General features: G+C 46.5%; 1 protein-coding gene across 1 annotated transcript in view; it reads left to right on the top strand.

Moving 5' to 3' along the window:
- Window positions 1–23898, top strand: part of LOC311247240 (nuclear receptor ROR-alpha A-like) — a 114021-nt gene that overhangs the window by 75225 nt on the left and 14898 nt on the right. Inside the window, 4 exon segments of the mRNA XM_084337581.1 lie at window positions 666–943; window positions 1502–1691; window positions 15741–15862; window positions 23617–23749. Coding sequence (XP_084193707.1) covers window positions 666–943; window positions 1502–1691; window positions 15741–15862; window positions 23617–23749 — 723 coding nt within the window.

Genomic DNA, 23898 nt, shown 5'->3' with positions numbered 1-23898 from the left:
CTACTGGACATACTATATACTGAGTCAATCATACTACTGTACATACTATATACTGAGTCATTCCTACTACTGTACATACTATGTACTGAGTCATTCCTACTACTGTACATACTATATACTGAGTCATTCCTACTACTGTACATACTATATACTGAGTCCTTACTACTACTGTACATACTATATACTGAGTCATTTCTACTACTGTACATACTATATACTGAGTCATTCATACTACTGTACATAATATATACTGAGTCATTACTACTACTGTACATAATATATACTGAGTCAATCCTACTACTGTACATAATATATACTGGATCATTACTACTACTGTATATACTATATACTGAGTCATTCATACTACTGTACATACTATATACTGAGTCATTCCTACTACTGCACATACTATATATACTGAGTCATCCATACTACTGCACATACTATATATACTGAGTCAATCCTACTACTGTACATACTATATATACTGAGTCATCCATACTACTGCACATACTATATATACTGAGTCATCCATACTACTGCACATACTATATATACTGAGTCATTCCTACTGTGTCCAACAAGCAGTGATACAGCCTCAATGCTGACTTTTGTCGCTTATAAATGTACGTTTTCTGTCTCCTGTTCACTTTAATGCACCACAGCGGTGAAGTTTGGCCGCATGTCCAAGAAGCAGCGGGACAGCCTGTATGCCGAGGTCCAGAAGCACCGCCTCGCGCAGCAACAGCAGCTGCAGCAGCAGCAGCAGGGCCAGGCCGGGCACCTCCTGCACTCACACCCCAACCTCAGCCAGACCCCGGGGGAGGCTGAACCCATGTCCCCCCCCTACGGCCTCTCCTCCACAGGCCTCACAGAGCTCCACGACGACCTAGGAGGCTACATGGACCACCACTCACCGGAGGGGGGCTCTGCGTCCTCCAAGGTACGTGTTTGGATGTTTTGAAGATCTTTCTTATTGATTATTTGGAGTTCTGAGAGGATTGATTGATTGTTAATAAAAAAACTTTATTAACAGATTGCAGAATGGCTACAATACAGTACAGCTCAATACACACAATGGTTAAGAGGATGCAGACCAGAGAAAGACTTTCGTCTTGTTTACATCAGGGTCTAATCTATTTTAAATTCATCAAGACATTTATGACATATATGACATATACACAATATACAGTACTGTTTCATCAAGACATTTATGACATACAAGACATATACACAATATACAGTACTGTTTAAGAGAAAGAGATCTTAAAAGAAATATATATATATATATATATACATTCGAAGGGGGAAGAAACTGTACATTGGAGGGGGTTGGGTGGGTGGGTGGGTGGCGGGGGGGGGGGGGGGGGGGGGGGGGGGGGGGGGTTGGACATTTACCGGGGCCAGTTTCTAATTGCAGCCACCCGTAGGTGCTCTTTGAGAGCATTGGCGATTATCTCTGTACGTGTGAAAAAAGCAACGCTGTTGTTCTCTTGTCAAGGCTGACTCCACTGGTGGGGGAGTGGGGGGCTTCTACCTGGACATCCAGCTGTCTCCAGATCAGTCGGGCCTGGATATCAACGGTATCAAGCCAGAGCCCATCTGCGACTACGGCTCTAGCAACGGCTTCTTCCCCTACTGCTCCTTCAGTAACGGAGAGACGTCGCCCACGGTGTCCATGGCTGAACTCGGTGAGTGGAGGTTTTGAGTTCTAACAAGCCTCTATCAAGCAATTCTGACACTCAAACACCAGTACACACGGTACACATCGCTTCAGTTGCTCAAAATCAACACAACATAGCAAAATATACACATCTACTGCAATACATCTATAGAAAACAGGCCCCCTCCACCCACATATCTTCAAACCACCTACATCATTCATTAGCAGATAGTATTGGAAATCTAGTTTAAGCCCCACTCTGACCCTCCCTCCTTCCCTCCCTCCTTCCCGCCCTCCTCCCACCCCTCCTTCCCTCCCTCATCCCCTCCCTCCTCCCTTCCCTCCCTCCTCAATTCCCTCCCTCCCTCCTTCCCTCCCTCATCCCCTCGCTCCCTCCTTCCCTCTCAAAAAGCTCCATGGTTCAGTTTTATGACATATTGGAAGTGGAAATTCAGATGCCAGTGGAGGTTAATGGGGGCATTAAAGTTGCACTCAGGTTGATTTGGAAACAGTGCTACACGGGTAACGACATCGCCCCCAGAGCGGGTAACAACATCGCACATCTTTGCAATGTCTGCCCCCAAGAACAACAGCTCGACCAGAGCAGAAAAAGCCAAAGGACAGAAAAGCTACGGATGCATGATCCAGAAACGGGATAAACATTGGACCTGAGAAAAAGAGGGATTGAGGAGTGAATTTTTTTTTCCATTGATGCGGTGATACTGATGAACTAGTCAGTAATGTATTCTCTTCACGCTGTGTTCAATGCTGACACCAATGCTCTCCCAAAACAGCAATTTTTTTTGTTGTTTTACCGCTTGTGTTGGCTGCGTTGTTTCCAAATCTGCAGATTATAACTTTAACCTTTTCATTTCTATAGTGTGGTAGTAAAAGGGTTAACCGTCTGTAGTGTGGTAGTGAAAAGTTAACCTTCTGTAGTGTGGTAGTGAAAGGTTAACATTCTGTAGTGTGGTAGTGAAAGAGTTAACCCTTTGTAGTGTGGTAGTGAAAGGGTTACACTCTGTAGTGTGGTAGTGGAAGGGTTAACCCTTTGTAGTGTGGTAGTGGAAGGTAACCTTCTATAGCAGACCTGGGCATTGTACGGCCCGCGGGCCAAATACGGCCCGCGGGATGATTCTGACCGGCCCGCAAAAGATTACATGATAATTAAAAAAAATCATTTAAAAATCATTTTTTCTTTTCATGTCAACGTTTACAAGCACAATATACGCTTACCTAGGATTTGACTTGATTCAACAACAAAGCAGTCGGGGCAATGGCAAGCCGAAAACGGTCGAAAGTGTGGTTATTTGAAGTTTGGATTCTTTTTTTCACAACTGAGGTAGGTAGATTACATTTTTAGAGACTAATGTACAGAAAAAAGGTACCGTTGGGTACCGGTATCGATTCACAGGTACCGGTACCGTATCGGTTCAAATGTGAACGGTACCCATCCCTACTGAACACACAACTGCAGGGCAAGGGCATTTTTGCTCATGAAATGCATAGCCATGTGAAAGCCTTCATGACAAAGTTGCAATTAATTTCAAGGCAACTAGGCAGCAACAATCTCGAACACATGAAAACCCTGAAAGAAGTCAAACCATCAGCTGATCACCGGGCACCGGCACTGGTACTCATCCATGTTGGGAGCACTGCATGATGAATTTTCAAGGCGTTTTCAAGATTTCAAAAAGGTTGAGGATGAAATGCAGCTGGTTTCCTCTCCCTTTACTTGCAGTGTTGATAGTGTACCCACTGATGTTCAGCTTGAACTCATTGACCTGCAGTCTGATTCACTACTGAAAGAGCACTTTAAGTCAGCATCACTGCTAGAGTTCTACTCTGCTCTCAAGGAGGAGAACTTTCCAAACATGAGGAGACATGCTCAGAAGATGTTGGTTCTCTTTGGATCTACCTACATATGTGAACAGACATTCTCAGTCATGACGTTTACCAAATCCAGGTACAGATCCTCTCTCACTGATGAACATCTGTCAGCTGTGCTTCGCATCTCCACCTCAGACATTCAACCTCACACTGAATGAAAAAAAAATAACTGAAGAACACTAAAATGTGGGAATATAACAAGTGAAATGGGACACTTGATCCTTTTCTTTTTTTCTCCACAGTAAAAAAAAAAAGAACTGAAGAACACTAAAATGTGGAAATATAACAAGTGAAATGGGACACATGATATATATATTTTTTTGCACAGTTCTGAAAACATTAAATGTTTAATATAGGCATGTAAAGTAGGGCGGCTACGTGGCGTAGTGGGCAAGGCGCTCGCCACGAATGACGGAGACGCTGGGCTTGCCTGTTCGAGCCCAGCGCTCCACATTGCTTTCAGTTTAGCTGGTCGTTCATACTAATACACATTGGCCGTATTAGGGGGTGGGAAACTGATGGGTGGGGATCGGGCGTTGTGGACAGCGACTCCTACAGGTCGGTTGGTGCGCCTGCGCAGTAGAATCAGGAAGTGTCGGGGGCAGCGTGAGCCTCCCACGCGTTACTCCTCGCCACTGAGAGATCGAGCTGCGCAGGTGAAAAGATGCGACTGCTGTTACCTCAAGTACCGGAGGGGACTTGTGCTATGTATGACTTAGTCCACATTGCAGCCGGCTTGTGGGAGGCAAGAAACAGCGTTCGTGACAGGGGAGGGTTGAATTGGATGATACGAAATTGGGATGGGAGAAAATATAGAAAATGGGAGAAAAAGTGGAAAAAAAATAAAAGGCATGTAAAGTCAAAAAGGCTACAAAACTGGGACACTTTTCTTTACACAGTTACACAGTTCAGTGACATGTCTTGTTTATTTTGGCTACAAAGATGATGTGATGTCTTTAGAAAGCTAAGAACATCCTTGTTTCAATAGTATATGAAACTCAAAATGCCCTTTGTTATTAATGTGACTGAAAATGAGTTAAATGTTTCACATTTTGTTTATCGTTTTGGAAATTCTATTTGAATAAAGGATATTTTTGAAAGCTAACCTCACCTTTTAATTGCCAAATAATAACATACACTCTTACCAGCGGTCAAAACAATGCCATTTACTGCTTTTTATATAGAAATAAAATGTATATTATGCATAATTGTTCGGAATTTTGGCCCGGCCCTCCAAAATATTTTCAGTTGCTCATTTGGCCCCCTGGGAAAAATAATTGCTCACCCCTGTTCTATAGTGTGGTAGTGAAAGATGAACCTTCTGTAGTGTGGTAGTGAAATGGTTAACTCTTTGTAGTGTGGTAGTGAAAGTGGTAACTCTTTGTAGTGTGGTAGTGAAGAGTGGTAGTGAAAGTGTTAACTCTTTGTAGTGTGGTAGTAAAAGGTTAACCTTCTGTAGTGCGGTAGTGAAAGGGTTAACTCTTTGTAGTGTGGTAGTGAAAGTGGTAACTCTTTGTAGTGTGGTAGTGAAAGGGTTAACTCTTTGTAGTGTGGTAGTGAAAGTGTTAACTTGTTGTAGTGTGGTAGTGAAAGGGTTAACTCTTTGTAGTGTGGTAGTGAAAGTGTTAACTCTTTGTAGTGTGAAAGTGTTAACTCTTTGTAGTGTGGTAGTGAAAGTGTTAACTCTTTGAAGTGTGGTAGTGAACGTGTTAACTCTTTGTAGTGTGGTAGTGAAAGTGTTAACTCGTTGTAGTGTGGTAGTGAAAGTGTTAACTCTTTGTAGTGTGGTAGTGAACGTGTTAACTCTTTGTAGTGTGGTAGTGAAAGTGTTAACTATTTGTAGTGTGGTAGTGAACGTGTTAACTCTTTGTAGTGTGGTAGTGAAAGTGTTAACTATTTGTAGTGTGGTAGTGAACGTGTTAACTCTTTGTAGTGTTGTAGTGAAAGTGTTAACTCTTTGTAGTGTGGTAGTGAAAGTGTTAACTCTTTGTAGTGTGGTAGTGAAAGTGTTAACTCTTTGTAGTGTGGTAGTGAATGTGTTAACTCTTTGTAGTGTGGTAGTGACGTGTTAACTCTTTGTAGTGTGGTAGTGAACGTGGTAACTCTTTGTAGTGTGGTAGTGAACGTGTTAACTCTTTGTAGTGAACGTGGTAACTCTTTGTAGTGTGGTAGTGAACGTGTTAACTCTTTGTAGTGTGGTAGTGAACGTGTTAACTCTTTGTAGTGTGGTAGTGAACGTGTTAACTCTTTGTAGTGTGGTAGTGAACGTGTTAACTCTTTGTAGTGTGGTAGTGAACGTGTTAACTATTTGTAGTGAACGTGTTAACTCTTTGTAGTGTGGTAGTGAACGTGTTAACTCTTTGTAGTGAACGTGTTAACTCTTTGTAGTGTGGTAGTGAACGTGTTAACTCTTTGTAGTGTGGTAGTGAACGTGTTAACTCTTTGTAGTGAACGTGTTAACTCTTTGTAGTGTGGTAGTGAACGTGTTAACTCTTTGTAGTGTGGTAGTGAACGTGTTAACTCTTTGTAGTGAACGTGTTAACTCTTTGTAGTGTGGTAGTGAAAGGGCACCAAACGAAACAAAACAACATACCAGGCATGCCTCATGCAATACTAACTAAAAAACAATTATAATTCTGCTTCATATATCTCCAGACTCAAAATAGTGTTGCCAGTGCCTTGCAGGACTACCGGCTTGTGACAAATCATATGGTTAACAATGTGGCCTATTCCTTTAAGACATGGACAAGAGAAAAAAAGAAGAAGTGGTGTAATAAAGGAGGGGAAGAAGGCAGAGAGTAGGGGCCAGGAGGAAGAGTGAGAGGGGGGGGGGCAGAATTGTGTGTGGATACAATCAAAACAGAGCAAGAAAGAAAGAAAATGGAAGAGAATAGAGAGAGAGAGCACAACTGTGGGGCAAAATGAGACACCTAAGGTGGTTTAAAATAGCAGGAGGTTGGAAACTCATCTTCAGAGCTCATTAAAATGTGTGTGTGGTAATTAGTTGTCTGTTAATTAGGGCCATTTGGGAAGTGGAAGGGGCGCTCGTTGGGGGAAATCATTTATTTTTTTGCCTCCCTGGAGTCCAGCTCTACTGGATCTTTTTCTTCTTTGACAAAAGAATTTTATCATAATGTGTAACGTGTGTGGCGGTGGGGGGACCCAAGTGCAGAGACGGAGGCAGAGGCAGGTTGAGGGTGAAAAATAAAAACAATCTTTACTGAGGAGAAACACAGGAACAAAACTAATAAGGTGCCGAGCTGACTACATTTACTGGTAACAGAAAATAACTAACGTTAGGTTATGACTATAACCAAGTTCTGTTAGTATAGCGACGCTCGGCATCGCTCTCTGCACTATCTCGCATACGTGCACGCGCACTGAATAAAGACCACAATGTACCTTTAATCCCAATATTCGTCTGACCACACCCCTATCAGCTTACCCATATAAGCAGGGGTGGGGCCACCCACTCTCCTCCTTCCCAAGCTTTCGCCACAAGGCGAGGTCAAAGGCTGCAGCGGCGTCGGATGCCGAGCGTCGCTATACTAACAGAACTTGGTTATAGTCATAACCTAACGTTCTGTATCGTATCGCTCTCGCTCGGCATCGCTCTCTGCACAAGGGAGGCCGAGCGAGAGCCAACGGCCGACAAATACACCCCGCTGACAGCCCCCCACAAACCATCAGAACAGGGAGGGCCGAGCCCCCCCGACCCACCCTAATGGCGGGCACCCCCCCTATTAGGGGCTTCACGGGAGGGCGATGGACCCGACCGTGCGAAGAGGCACTCAAGCAACTCAACGCACAGGGTGAGCAGACCGTGGCTTGACCCCACGACTACACACACGCACAACCCGCATGCCACCCGGGAACGAACGGAGGAACAACCTCGTTACTGCCCCCAGAATCACGGGGTCAAGGGCAAACCCAACCCCGTGGCAAGGCCGTAGCAGCGGAGCACGAAGGAAGACCCAGACCCACCAAAAGGACTGGACTCCCTAGAATGGGGGCCCGGAGAAGTCCATGATGCCAGCATCAAGACCCCACCAGGTGGGCACGTAGTGCCCCGCCCCCCACATCGCCAGCGTATTCGGACAAAGGCCCCTCAGTTACTGCACCTGGTATTCCCAGGCGGAATCCCATCCAAGTACTAACCAGGCCAGAACCTGCTTAGCTTCCGAGATCGGACGAGATCGGGCGTGTTCAGGTTGGTATGGCCGTAAGCCGAGCGAGCCCTGTCCCCCCAATAGTACACCGCCTGGCACACTGACCCTGCAGAACAGGCAGTCAGCATGGCCGTAAGCACACAAAAAAGGTTAACCAACGGAAGCAGGCAGCGCACCGGGGAAAAACCAGGCAACAGGCTGTTAACCCTAGCCTGGAGACTGCGGACGAGACAGGCGCCAGAGGGGACAGCTGAACACAGCCGCCCCGGCGGAAGGAGCGTAAGCTGGCGGTGTTGCATGACCAAGCCTCCATTTAAAAAACCCCACCCAGAGGGGTCGAGGCAGAGAAGGCTGACACGATTGGCAGACGTCATGAACGCGCAGGGGCACCCTCAAACGGTGAACCCGGGAGTTGACACTGCTCCAACACACCAGGGAATCAACCACCTCGGTGTTACCCAATGCGGTGGTTGTTCCTATAACCCCCCCAAGAAAAAACTCCAAAACACACCTGCGGGTATACACCGGCTATACCGCAGTACAAGTGTTTCAGTTTCCAAAAAGGGTTAACCCAGGCCTACGGGTCGCAAACATCACTTCGGACCGGGCCTGGCGGTACGGGAAGCACAGGGTCACCAGAGGAGGTCAAAAAACCACCCCCACAGGCCCCTCTTCGCCATGCGTGAGAGAGGAGCGAAAAATAATGGAGAACCAGCCCCTAAGCACACCGTACCTGGTATTCCCCGGCGGTCTCCCAACCAAGTACTAACCAGGACCAACCTGTGTAGCGGCCGAGATCCGACGAGATCGAGCGCGTACAGAATGGCATGGCTGTAAGCCATGACGACAGTGCTGAGTAAAAACATACCCAACCAGGGTCTCCATAGCGCTTAACCCTGTGACACCCAGACCGACCTGGCATTTTTCCCCCTGAAAAAAGCCCAAGTCCCTCAGGGTACCAGAACAGCAGATCTGCATCCCCGGCGGACAACGGGTTCAACTGATCTGGACCAGCGTGACCAGAACCAGTCCCGTGCCCTAACCACGCCGACATGCCTACTCCAGGAGAAGGGCAGATATGCGTGTTGATCTTAACATGAAAAGAAGGCGCCACCCAGACGTTCGGACGAACCGCGCCTGGTGGCCCACCCCAAGGGCGTGAGACCCCACCACATATGTTCAGATCCATCCCGTCATCATCCCCCAGACATGAACGAGAATCCGTCGACAACCCACCCAGGTCATGGGATGTGGTCGTCGGAAGAGGAAAAACCCCCATCTCAGTTGCTTTATAAAAACGCTGTTTCAACCACAAGCAACCAAGGCGTGCCAGTCAATCGCCTGTTTACAGCGAGCTAGCACTATACGTGCGTCGGGACACACCCCCATCAATGAACAGGCTATTTAGACCTGTCATTGAATCCCCAAGGCGCCCAGGGGAACGACAAGAGGGGTGTGACACTCCCTAACTCCAACACTTCTGGAATAGAAAGAAGGAAGCATCAACAGTATGTATCCCAGTCTACACAGCCGGGGTAAAAAATGTTCACATTTTTACATCCCACCACCCTCCCATAGGAAAGAGACGGGGATCCCCAGAGAGACTTCCCACGCGAGCTGTACAGATTGAAAAGAATATATTGCACCTTGAGCCATGTAAAAAACTGGTTTTAGGGCCTCCGGGGAAGAGGCACTGAACCCATACACACTCAATAAACGAATTGAATCGAATATACATACAATAGAAAAGGACCCTTCTAGAGGGTCCACTCACTTTGACAATCTGAGGAGGAAGGCTCTGTACTCTGATGGAGGCTTCCTCACATGGAAGAAGGAGTCCGAACTCACAGAAGGCCTGAATAGGCGCTTGGTGAGGAGGAGCCCTGACCACCCCCCCTGAAAACAGATCCATCACATGGACCTGAACAGCACACGGAAGTCCTACCAACAGAGACGCGCACGGTGACGTACTCTATGGCGGGGGAATTCCTGCAGTGCACACGCCCAATATACCAGGCCGTGGGACCAGGAACTCCCTCCCCCCCCCCCCCCCCCCCCCCCCCCCGTAACGTGCCGAACCGCCACGTGACGGGAACCTTGAAGGACAGGGGGTGTACCCCTGACCGACAGAACAATGGGGAGAGGAAAGGTTACCAGTTCACCCCTTTACGACCCCACACCCATGATACGATGTAACGACAAAAAGAGAATATGACACAGTCATAGTCAGCTCTATGAAGCGTTTCACAGCTCCACACAGCGCATGAGCTAACCTGCTATCTGATTTTTACTAAGGAAAAACACAGAATAGAGAGGGCTCTAAGAACCCCGGTCCAACATACACATGTGCTTCTGTGGCCAGTACAACCCAGTTGTAGGTCACATGACACACACAACCCATCATCACCTACAAAAAATGGCAAAAACACTCAACAGAGGAACGCCGTTTTTTTCACAATGAGAGAATACATCATTCTTGATTAGTATCGACCACAGGCCTTGCTAAGCACACATGACAGCAACCAAACCAATTTCCCTTTAGGAAATAAGTTTCTCCAGCAGATTTAGCACAACCTCAGCAATCAAGCTAAGAGTTACATCGTATCCCTACCACACAAAAGACACAATTAATGCACAACATGTCTGATAGGAGGATGAAAAAGTCCCCAGGGAACCGGGGGGGAAACACAATCCTCCTATTTTACCCTCAATACGGCCAGTTAAAACAGGAAAACCTGTTAATGTGTGAACACACTGTTCATTGTCATTACAGTCTGAGAAAGAACATTCTTTTACTCACTTGTCACCAAGCATAGCTTCATAGGTTAGTTACCTTAGTTGTGAGTACACGGCCGTGTTTCTCACACAACAACCAGATCATTACATCCCGTTTGCACGGAGAAGCTAACTGCCAGTGACAAAAACAGCTCACACATAACCCGCAACATATCCTAAATGCATTGTAGCAACACACGTTTTGGGAAAAACACCGTTATTCACAATACATTTAGCAAAGTAAAACCAGAAGACGTGTTATGAGGTCTGGTCAACCCCGTTCCTACCCGGAACGCAGATCAGCGAAGTGCAGTCACAGACACCGTAGGAACACAGCCGCTCCTGTGTTGTCCGAACTGGGCAGCGTCACCGCCCCAACCCGCACTACAGTCCCCTGTTGATGCAACCTTGCCGTCCTGGCTCAGGGCAGGGTCGACGAAAACATCCCCTGTCAAGGATGACGTCGTGGTCAAGAGTGTAAAACATGTTAAAATCAAAGCACGTTCAACAGAATAGCATCAAGCTAACGGCCGCTCCAACCGTTCGGGTGCTACTGCTTCTGCTCGCGAGACGCCGATCTAACGACGCACGCGATCAGAAGCGAGCTCACGGCGGCGCGCGAGAAGCTAAGCTACCCCGCGCCAGGCCATGGCCATAGCAGCAAGCTAACGTTACCTAGCGACCACGACATGCTAGCCCCGCAGCTAACAGCTGACTGGCTAATAGTAGGCCCTAAGCAGGCCATGCAGCGATCCAGCAGGCTAACGCAGCAGTTAACAGCTGACTGGCTAACCGTAAGCTATGAACATGTAAACAATGACATAACACTCACCCAGACAGGCCGCCGTTCTGAACCTCTCCTCACTTTTTAAGAGAAAAGAGAAAACAAGATGTCAACACCGCTTCACAACGGTGACTTTACCACATCCGACGGAATCAGCACAGTACCAACTGGCCTGTGTAGCTGACTTTGAACATGAATCTGCCGCTATCGCACATTACATGCACATATCCCCTCGTGAAGGAATACTCTCATTTGGATATGAAAGATGGGGCCTTAACACGGTGACAGAGAGAATCCACTCGTCCAGAACACACAGGGATCACCAGTGTCAATGGTCGCGGCCCACTAGTTAAAACTATAATGGTCTTCAGACCAAGGCCTTCTGTCGCCTAGGTGGCTGAACAAAGGACCCTAGCCTGGGGCCGGTTTCCATAAACTTTGTCAAGTAGCCCCCATAGCACTAACAGACAAGTGGAGCCCGCCAGCAAACACTACTCACCCAACCTGGAACGCACCGCTTCTCACAACAGCGGCATGTCCGACAGTTCAGCTGTGGCCTGACAGGTTTCACCCCAACAAACACAGCAAGGAACTGCAGTTGAGAAGCATGCAGCGGCGTGCTCCCAATACGAAAACCGGTGGAGGGTTTTTAGAATGATCATCATCTTCCAGACACTCCAGTACGAAGACAATATCGCCGTATTTTCTCGAAAATAGTGAGAGAGAAAATAAAGATATGATGTCAACGTATCCTTGTTTCCCAAAGCTGCTCCTAAACCTTTCTTCCATCATGGTGTCAAGTGTGGGGATCTACCGAGGCACTTCTTCCTTGTGGTGAAAGCGAGAAGGAGGAGAGTGGGTGGCCCCACCCCTGCTTATATGGGTAAGCTGATAGGGGTGTGGTCAGACGAATATTGGGATTAAAGGTACATTGTGGTCTTTATTCAGTGCGCGTGCACGTATGCGAGATAGTGCAGAGAGCGATGCCGAGCGAGAGCGATACGATACAGAACAGGAGGCAGGAACAGGCACTGTAGGGACACGAGCTGACACAGACTAACAGGAGATGACCTGACACAGACTAACAGGAGACACAGACTAACAGGAGGGACCTGACACAGACTAACAGGAGACGAGCTGACACAGACTAACAGGAGACGAGCTGACACAGACTAACAGGAGACGAGCTGACACAGACTAACAGAAGACACAGACTAACAGGAGACGACCTGACACAGACTAACAGGAGACACAGACTAACAGGAGACGACCTGACACAGACTAACAGGAGACGACCTGACACAGACTAACAGGAGACACAGACTAACAGGAGGGACCTGACACAGACTAACAGGAGACACAGACTAACAGGAGACGACCTGACACAGACTAACAGGAGGGACCTGACACAGACTAACAGGAGACACAGACTAACAGGAGATGATCTGACACAGACTAACAGGAGATGATCTGACACAGACTAACAGGAGACACAGACTAACAGGAGACGACCTAACACAGACTAACAGGACAGACTAACAGGAGACACAGACTAACAGGACACGACCTGACACAGACTAACAGGAGACGAGCTGACACAGACTAACAGGAGACACAGACTAACAGGAGACACAGACTAACAGGAGATGACCTGACACAGACTAACAGGACAGACTAACAGGAGACACAGACTAACAGGACACGACCTGACACAGACTAACAGGAGACACAGACTAACAGGAGACGACCTGACACAGACTAACAGGAGATGACCTGACACAGACTAACAGGAGACGACCTGACACAGACTAACAGGAGACGAGCTGACACAGACTAACAGGAGATGACCTGACACAGACTAACAGGAGACGACCTGACACAGACTAACAGGAGACGAGCTGACACAGACTAACAGGAGACACAGACTAACAGGAGACGACCTGACACAGACTAACAGGAGATGACCTGACACAGACTAACAGGACAGACTAACAGGAGACACAGACTAACAGGAGACACAGACTAACAGGAGACACAGACTAACAGGAGACGACCTGACACAGACTAACAGGAGACACAGACTAACAGGAGACGACCTGACACAGACTAACAGGAGACGACCTGACACAGACTAACAGGAGACGACCTGACACAGACTAACAGGAGACGAGCTGACACAGACTAACAGGAGACACAGACTAACAGGAGATGACCTGACACAGACTAACAGGAGATGACCTGACACAGACTAACAGGAGACGACCTGACACAGACTAACAGGAGACGACCTGACACAGACTAACAGGAGACGAGCTGACACAGACTAACAGGAGACACAGACTAACAGGAGATGACCTGTCACCTGACACAGACTAACAGGAGACACAGACTAACAGGAGACACAGACTAACAGGAGACGACCTGACACAGACTAACAGGAGACACAGACTAACAGGAGATGATCTGACACAGACTAACAGGAGACACAGACTAACAGGAGACACAGACTAACAGGAGATGACCTGACACAGACTAACAGGAGACGACCTGACACAGACTAACAGGAGACACAGACTAACAGGAGACGACCTGACACAGACTAACAGGAGACACAGACTAACAGGACTCGACCTGACACAGACTAACAGCAGGGAGATGATCTGACACAGACTAACAGCAGGGAGATGATCTGACACAGACTAACAGCAGGGAGATGACCTGACACAGACTAACAGGAGACACAGACTAACAGGACTCGACCTGACACAGACTAACAGCAGGGAGATGACCTGACACAGACTAACAGGAGACACAGACTAACAGGACTCGACCTGACACAGACTAACAGCAGGGAGATGACCTGACACAGACTAACAGCAGGGAGATGACCTGACACAGACTAACAGCAGGGAGATGACCTGACACAGACTAACAGCAGGGAGATGACCTGACACAGACTATGGGGCCGATAAGGTAAACACACTATGGGGGCAGAGAGTAGATGACGACCAGCTGGAGAAACTGGAAGGCAGCTGGGGAACAACGAAGGACATCTGCTGCATCTGCAGGGGAAACACAAGGAGAGAGGAAGACTATGGAGAGAGGAAGACTAGGGAGAGAGGAAGACTAGGGAGGACTAGGGAGAGAGGAAGACTAGGGAGAGAGGAAGACTAGGGAGAGAGGAAGACTATGGAGAGAGGAAGACTATGGAGAGAGGAAGACTAGGGAGAGAGGAAGACTATGCAGAGAGGAAGACTAGGGAGGACTAGGGAGAGAGGAAGACTAGGGAGAGAGGAAGACTATGGAGAGAGGAAGACTAGGGAGAGAGGAAGACTAGGGAGAGAGGAAGACTATGGAGAGAGGAAGACTAGGGAGGACTAGGGAGAGAGGAAGACTATGGAGAGAGGAAGACTATGGAGAGAGGAAGACTAGGGAGAGAGGAAGACTAGGGAGAGAGGAAGACTAGGGAGGACTAGGGAGAGAGGAAGACTAGGGAGAGAGGAAAACTATGGAGGACTAGGGAGAGAGGAAGACTAGGGAGAGAGGAAGACTATGGAGAGAGGAAGACTATGGAGAGAGGAAGGCTACAAGTTGTATGTCTAATTGAAAGAATAGTGCGATGTGCGAAGACTTTTACCTTTAATGAGCTCACTGTACATCAAATGGCTACCCTGGACTCATACATCAGTCTCAAAACAGCAACACTGCATCATCTACCGCTGGATAAGGCATATTTTGGGACATGGGAATATTTAATAATAATATAATGATAAACTGGACTTTTTGAAAATTTTATTCATCATGCAGTGACACACATATGCGATGGGCGATACGCACAGGAACACACACATGCAATTTTTTTGTTTTGGGTCGCCGATGAAATCGAGTCTCTGCGCTTGACCCATCCCGTCGTCCTTCCTCCCAAGGGCAGCCCGGGGACCAATCCAAGTGCTCCTGTCTGTCTTCGTCAGGGAACACGACAGCGTTAGCGATCTGTTGTGCATGTTTTTCCATTGGGTTTATCTTATCTGGGGGGAAACCCTTGCGAACACGGGGAGAACATGCAAACTCCACACAGAAAGGCCCAGGAGATACCCCACCTGGGTACCTGGCATCATGGAAACCTGGTCCCCAAGCGGGAATCGAACCCTGGACCTTCTAGCTGTGAGGCGACAGTGTTAACCACTACACCACTGTGCCACCTACATAGGGGCGAACGTAGGCTAGGTGACTTTCCTGTCTCTTTGTTTGCATCCCTGGAATTCTTTTTATAGTTTTTGGAAAGTTGAAAAAAAAAGTTTGGAAAGAGGGAGTTCAAATAAGCCTGGACATGAAAGCTGTGTGTCTTGCCACCAAAGTAATTAGGGAGCGAAGAACAAACGACCTGCCTACTTCAGAACCACTGCCTCTGAGATGAGTTTCATTTACAAACTCATGGTTGTTGTTGTTGTCGTTGCAGAGCACTTGTCCCAGAACATCTGTAAGTCCCACATGGAGACATGTCAGTACCTCAGAGAAGAGCTGCAGCAGATGACCTGGCAGGCCTTCCTGCAGGAGGAGATGGAGAGCTACCAGAGCAAGGTACACACACACACACGAACGTTCGTTTGTTACAATATATATATATTATTAAAAAAAAATTATTAATTTTTTATTAAAAAACATTTTAATTCATCTTTTTTTTTTTTTTTAAACGAACGTTCGAAAGTTCGTTCAATAAACCCTGGCGAGCGTTCGAACCCTAAAAACAGGGTTCGGGGACAGCCTTAACACACACACACACACTAGAGTTGTTCCGATACCGATACCAGTATCGGAAATGCCGATGAACACGTAACTCCTGTCTGTCTCATGTAACTCCTGTCTGTCTCATGTAACTCCTGTCTGTCTCACGTTACTCCTGTCTGTCTCATGTAACTCCTGTCTGTCTCACGTTACTCCTGTCTGTCTCGTGTAACTCCTGTCTGTCTCATGTAACTCCTGTCTGTCTCATGTAACTCCTGTCTGTCTCATGTAACTCCTGTCTGTCTCATGTAACTCCTGTCTGTCTCATGTAACTCCTGTCTGTCTCATGTAACTCCTGTGTGTCTCATGTAACTCCTGTCTGTGTGTCTCATGTAACTCCTGTGTGTCTCATGTAACTCCTGTCTGTCTCACGTAACTCCTGTCTGTCTCACGTTACTCCTGTCTGTCTCGTGTAACTCATGTCTGTCTCATGTAACTCCTGTCTGTCTCATGTAACTCCTGTCTGTCTCATGTAACTCCTGTCTGTCTCATGTAACTCCTGTCTGTCTCACGTAACTCCTGGCTGTCTCATGTAACTCCTGTCTGTCTCATGTAACTCCTGTCTGTCTCATGTAACTCCTGTCTGTCTCATGTAACTCCTGTCTGTCTGTCTCATGTAACTCCTGTCTGTCTGTCTCATGTAACTCCTGTCTGTCTCATGTAACTCCTGTCTGTCTCATGTAACTCCTGTCTGTCTCATGTAACTCCTGTCTGTCTCATGTAACTCCTGTCTGTCTCATGTAACTCATGTCTGTCTCATGTAACTCCTGTCTATCTGTCTCATGTAACTCCTCTGTCTCATGTAACTCCTGTGTGTCTCATGTAACGCCTGTCTGTCTCATGTAACTCCTGTCTGTCTGTCTCATGTAACTCCTGTCTGTCTCATGTTACTCCTGTCTGTCTCATGTAACTCCTGTTTATCTGTCTCATGTAACTCCTCTGTCTCATGTAACTCCTGTCTGTCTGTCTCATGTAACTCCTGTCTGTCTGTCTGTCTCATGTAACTCCTGTCTCTCTCATGTAACTCCTGTCTGTCTCATGTAACTCCTGACTGTCTGTCTCATGTAACGCCTGTCTGTCTCATGTAACTCCTGTCTGTCTCATGTAACTCCTGTCTGTCTCACGTAACTCCTGTCTGTCTCATGTAACTCCTGTCTGTCTCATGTAACTCGTATCTGTCTCATGTAACTCCTGTCTGTCTCATGTAACTCCTGTCTGTCTCATGTAACTCCTGTCTGTCTCATGTAACTCCTGTCTGTCTCATGTAACTCCTGTCTATCTGTCTCATGTAACTCCTGTCTGTCTCACGTAACTCCTGTCTGTCTCATGTAACTCCTGTCTGTCTCATGTAACTCCTGTCTGTCTCATGTAACTCCTGTCTGTCTCACGTAACTCCTGTCTGTCTCATGTAACTCCTGTGTGTCTCATGTAACTCCTGTGTCTCATGTAACTCCTGTCTATCTCATGTAACTCCTGTCTGTCTGTCTCATGTAACTCCTGTCTGTCTCATGTAACTCCTGTCTGTCTCACGTAACTCCTGTCTGTCTCATGTAACTCCTGTGTGTCTCATGTAACTCCTGTCTGTCTCATGTAACTCCTGTCTATCTCATGTAACTCCTGTCTGTCTGTCTCATGTAACTCCTGTCTGTCTCATGTAACTCCTGTCTGTCTCACGTAACTCCTGTCTGTCTGTCTCATGTAACTCCTGTGTGTCTCATGTAACTCCTGTCTGTCTCACGTAACTCCTGTCTGTCTCATGTAACTCCTGTCTGTCTCATGTAACTCGTATCTGTCTCATGTAACTCCTGTCTGTCTCATGTAACTCCTGTCTGTCTCATGTAACTCCTGTCTGTCTCATGTAACTCCTGTCTGTCTCATGTAACTCCTGTCTGTCTGTCTCATGTAACTCCTGTCTGTCTCATGTAACTCCTGTCTGTCTCATGTAACTCCTGTCTGTCTCATGTAACTCATGTCTGTCTCATGTAACTCCTGTCTATCTGTCTCATGTAACTCCTCTGTCTCATGTAACTCCTGTGTGTCTCATGTAACGCCTGTCTGTCTCATGTAACTCCTGTCTGTCTGTCTCATGTAACTCCTGTCTGTCTCATGTAACTCCTGTCTGTCTCATGTAACTCCTGTCTGTCTCATGTTACTCCTGTCTGTCTCATGTAACTCCTGTTTATCTGTCTCATGTAACTCCTCTGTCTCATGTAACTCCTGTCTGTCTGTCTCATGTAACTCCTGTCTGTCTGTCTCATGTAACTCCTGTCTCTCTCATGTAACTCCTGTCTGTCTCATGTAACTCCTGACTGTCTGTCTCATGTAACGCCTGTCTGTCTCATGTAACTCCTGTCTGTCTCATGTAACTCCTGTCTGTCTCACGTAACTCCTGTCTGTCTCATGTAACTCCTGTCTGTCTCATGTAACTCGTATCTGTCTCATGTAACTCCTGTCTGTCTCATGTAACTCCTGTCTGTCTCATGTAACTCCTGTCTGTCTCATGTAACTCCTGTCTGTCTCATGTAACTCCTGTCTATCTGTCTCATGTAACTCCTGTCTGTCTCACGTAACTCCTGTCTGTCTCATGTAACTCCTGTCTGTCTCATGTAACTCCTGTCTGTCTCATGTAACTCCTGTCTGTCTCACGTAACTCCTGTCTGTCTCATGTAACTCCTGTGTGTCTCATGTAACTCCTGTGTCTCATGTAACTCCTGTCTATCTCATGTAACTCCTGTCTGTCTGTCTCATGTAACTCCTGTCTGTCTCATGTAACTCCTGTCTGTCTCACGTAACTCCTGTCTGTCTCATGTAACTCCTGTGTGTCTCATGTAACTCATGTCTGTCTCATGTAACTCCTGTCTATCTCATGTAACTCCTGTCTGTCTGTCTCATGTAACTCCTGTCTGTCTCATGTAACTCCTGTCTGTCTCACATAACTCCTGTCTGTCTGTCTCATGTAACTCCTGTCTGTCTCATGTAACTCCTGTCTGTCTCACGTAACTCCTGTCTGTCTCATGTAACTCCTGTCTGTCTCATGTAACTCGTATCTGTCTCATGTAACTCCTGTCTGTCTCATGTAACTCCTGTCTGTCTCATGTAACTCCTGTCTGTCTCATGTAACTCCTGTCTGTCTCATGTAACTCCTGTCTATCTGTCTCATGTAACTCCTGTCTGTCTCACGTAACTCCTGTCTGTCTCATGTAACTCCTGTCTGTCTCATGTAACTCCTGTCTGTCTCATGTAACTCCTGTCTGTCTCACGTAACTCCTGTCTGTCTCATGTAACTCCTGTGTGTCTCATGTAACTCCTGTGTCTCATGTAACTCCTGTCTATCTCATGTAACTCCTGTCTGTCTGTCTCATGTAACTCCTGTCTGTCTCATGTAACTCCTGTCTGTCTCACGTAACTCCTGTCTGTCTGTCTCATGTAACTCCTGTCTGTCTCATGTAACTCCTGTCTGTATCATGTAACTCCTGTCTGTAGGCCTGCCGCGATAAGCAATAAATCGATTAATTGCCGCGATAATTAAAATTAATGCAATGATTTTGACGGGCGCGATTAATTGCTATTTGCGCGTTTGTTTTAATGAGGCGGAACCAGTGCCCCTTGTCAGTCACTGTCCGTGTTGGGAGGCGGGCCGCTGGCTTTACTACAGAGCACAGCACAGGAGCTCCGTGGGGCAACGCCACATAGCTTAACTACATTTCTCAATAGTGTTGCTCCTTTTAACCAAGTACTGTAGCGTTATTTATAGTGTAACGTTAGCTATTTTTAGACCCAAGTAGTTACTCGCTACTGCCCGGAGAAACTGGACTGCTAAATGAAGATGAAAGATCGAGTGTTGATTCTCATTCAATGCTAACAACATTAGCTAAATAGCTAACAAACGAAATACAACGTATAGCATAGCTACAACACAGAATAACGTTAATACAATTACATGCATCATTGTTTACAATGAACGGGTGGGGCTAGTCAAAGGACTGGACACGGGGACAAGTTAAACATGAATTCATTTATTATAACGTAGTAGGTAGTTTCGAGTCGTGCTGCAGTGCCTACGCACCACAGCTATTCTATTATATACTGCTTTGACGCTTCCTCCTCATCGTTGATTGCCTGTAGTAGCTGCATCTAACGTTAGTAGCTAACGTTAAAACTAACCTAAAGTTAGTTGTTCACCAACAATCTCAATATTTGTTTTATCATTAGCTCAAAAACACAGAACCGGACGAGACAAGTTGTCGGCTCATAGGTTCTGCTAGGATAATCACAACAATACTTCCGGTCCGGTCGGTGGGCTTCAAAATAAAAGTCTAAAACACCGGAAAAGACGGAGCGGTGGGCTTCAAAATAAAAGTTTTGGGAAATAAATTTCTCAAAAAAAGATTCTCTAACCGGTCGCAATAATATCGCTTATCGCGATATTTTCGGGGGCAATTAATCGCCCAGCAAAATGTGTTATCGTGGCAGGCCTACCTGTCTGTCTCATGTAACTCCTGTTTGTCTCATGTAACTCCTGTTTGTCTCATGTAACTCCTGTCTGTCTCATGTAACTCCTGTCTGTCTCACGTTACTCCTGTCTGTCTCATGTAACTCCTGTCTGTCTCACGTTACTCCTGTCTGTCTCGTGTAACTCCTGTCTGTCTCATGTAACTCCTGTCTGTCTCATGTAACTCCTGTCTGTCTCATGTAACTCCTGTCTGTCTCATGTAACTCCTGTCTGTCTCACGTAACTCCTGGCTGTCTCATGTAACTCCTGTCTGTCTCATGTAACTCCTGTCTGTCTCATGTAACTCCTGTCTGTCTCATGTAACTCCTGTCTGTCTCATGTAACTCCTGTCTGTCTGTCTCATGTAACTCCTGTCTGTCTCATGTAACTCCTGTCTGTCTCATGTAACTCCTGTCTGTCTCATGTAACTCCTGTCTGTCTCATGTAACTCCTGTCTATCTGTCTCATGTAACTCCTCTGTCTCATGTAACTCCTGTGTGTCTCATGTAACGCCTGTCTGTCTCATGTAACTCCTGTCTGTCTGTCTCATGTAACTCCTGTCTGTCTCATGTAACTCCTGTCTGTCTCATGTAACTCCTGTCTGTCTCATGTTACTCCTGTCTGTCTCATGTAACTCCTGTCTATCTGTCTCATGTAACTCCTCTGTCTCATGTAACTCCTGTCTGTCTGTCTCATGTAACTCCTGTCTGTCTGTCTCATGTAACTCCTGTCTCTCTCATGTAACTCCTGTCTGTCTCATGTAACTCCTGACTGTCTGTCTCATGTAACGCCTGTCTGTCTCATGTAACTCCTGTCTGTCTCATGTAACTCCTGTCTGTCTCATGTAACTCGTATCTGTCTCATGTAACTCCTGTCTGTCTCACGTAACTCCTGTCTGTCTCATGTAACTCCTGTCTGTCTCATGTAACTCGTATCTGTCTCATGTAACTCCTGTCTGTCTCATGTAACTCCTGTCTGTCTCATGTAACTCCTGTCTGTCTCATGTAACTCCTGTCTGTCTCATGTAACTCCTGTCTATCTGTCTCATGTAACTCCTGTCTGTCTCACGTAACTCCTGTCTGTCTCATGTAACTCCTGTCTGTCTCATGTAACTCCTGTCTGTCTCATGTAACTCCTGTCTGTCTCACGTAACTCCTGTCTGTCTCATGTAACTCCTGTGTGTCTCATGTAACTCCTGTCTGTCTCATGTAACTCCTGTCTGTCTCATGTAACTCCTGTCTATCTCATGTAACTCCTGTCTGTCTGTCTCATGTAACTCCTGTCTGTCTCATGTAACTCCTGTCTGTCTCACGTAACTCCTGTCTGTCTGTCTCATGTAACTCCTGTCTGTCTCATGTAACTCCTGTCTGTATCATGTAACTCCTGTCTGTAGGCCTGCCGCGATAAGCAATAAATCGATTAATTGCCGCGATAATTAAAATTAATGCAATGATTTTGACGGGCGCGATTAATTGCTATTTGCGCGTTTGTTTTAATGAGGCGGAACCAGTGCCCCTTGTCAGTCACTGTCCGTGTTGGGAGGCGGGCCGCTGGCTTTACTACAGAGCACAGCACAGGAGCTCCGTGGGGCAACGCCACATAGCTTAACTACATTTCTCAATAGTGTTGCTCCTTTTAACCAAGTAGCGTTATTTATAGTGTAACGTTAGCTATTTTTAGACCCAAGTAGTTACTCGCTACTGCCCGGAGAAACTGGACTGCTAAATAAAGATGAAAGATCAAGTGTTGATTCTCATTCAATGCTAACAACATTAGCTAAATAGCTAACAAACGAAATACAACGTATAGCATAGCTACAACACAGAATAACGTTAATACAATTACATGCATCATTGTTTACAATGAACGGGTGGGGCTAGTCAAAGGACTGGACACAGGGACAAGTTAAACATGAATTAATTTATTATAACGTAGTAGGTAGTTTCGAGTCGTGCTGCAGTGCCTACGCACCACAGCTATTCTATTATATACTGCTTTGACGCTTCCTCCTCATCGTTGATTGCCTGTAGTAGCTGCATCTAACGTTAGTAGCTAACGTTAAAACTAACCTAAAGTTAGTTGTTCACCAACAATCTCAATATTTGTTTTATCATTAGCTCAAAAACACAGAACCGGACGAGACAAGTTGTCGGCTCATAGGTTCTGCTAGGATAATCACAACAATACTTCCGGTCCGGTCGGTGGGCTTCAAAATAAAAGTCTAAAACACCGGAAAAGACGGAGCGGTGGGCTTCAAAATAAAAGTTTTGGGAAATAAATTTCTCAAAAAAAGATTCTCTAACCGGCCGCAATAATATCGCTTATCGCGATATTTTCGGGGGCAATTAATCGCCCAGCAAAATGTGTTATCGTGGCAGGCCTACCTGTCTGTCTCATGTAACTCCTGTTTGTCTCATGTAACTCCTGTTTGTCTCATGTAACTCCTGTCTGTCTCATGTAACTCCTGTCTGTCTCACGTTACTCCTGTCTGTCTCATGTAACTCCTGTCTGTCTCACGTACCTCCTGTCTGTCTGTATCATGTAACTCCTGTGTGTCTCATGTAACTCCTACCTGTCTGTCTCATGTAACTCCTGTCTGTCTCATGTAACTCCTGTCTGTCTGTGTGTCTCATGTAACTCCTGTCTGTCTCATGTAACTCCTGTCTGTCTCATGTAACTCCTGTGTGTCTCACGTAACTCCTGTCTGTCTCATGTAACTCCTCTGTGTCTCACGTAACTCCTGTCTGTCTCATGTAACTCCTGTCTGTCTCATGTAACTCCTGTGTGTCTCACGTAACTCCTGTCTGTCTCATGTAACTCCTCTGTGTCTCACGTAACTCCTGTCTGTCTAATGTAACTCCTGTGTGTCTCATGTAACTCCTGTCTGTCTCATGTAACTCCTGTCTGTCTCACGTAACTCCTGTCTGTCTCATGTAACTCCTCTGTCCCACGTAACTCCTGTCTGTCTCATGTAACTCCTGTCTGTCTCATGTAACTCCTGTTGTAAGTGAGGCGCTCCTGCCCGTCTCACGCCCTGCTCTTGTTGTTTTGCCGTTAGCCGCGGGAGGTGATGTGGCAGCTGTGCTCCATAAAGATCACAGAGGCCATCCAGTACGTGGTGGAGTTTGCCAAGCGCATCGACGGCTTCATGGAGCTCTGCCAGAACGACCAGATAGTGCTGCTGAAAGCAGGTCAGCAAAGACGCTTTTTAAATCGACTGATTTACTTTACTACGTGACATTTCTGCTGTTGAAAACATTGTACAAGACTGTACAAATAAGGAGAAGGAGAAAAGGATTATCAGTATCTTAGGCAGTGCTGCACGCACAGGCTGCACAAA

Source organism: Notolepis coatsorum (assembly GCF_963971535.1).
Source record: "Notolepis coatsorum genome assembly, chromosome: 20".
Taxonomy (NCBI): Eukaryota; Metazoa; Chordata; class Actinopteri; order Aulopiformes; family Paralepididae; genus Notolepis; species Notolepis coatsorum.
This window is presented reverse-complemented; position numbering and strand designations above follow the sequence as displayed.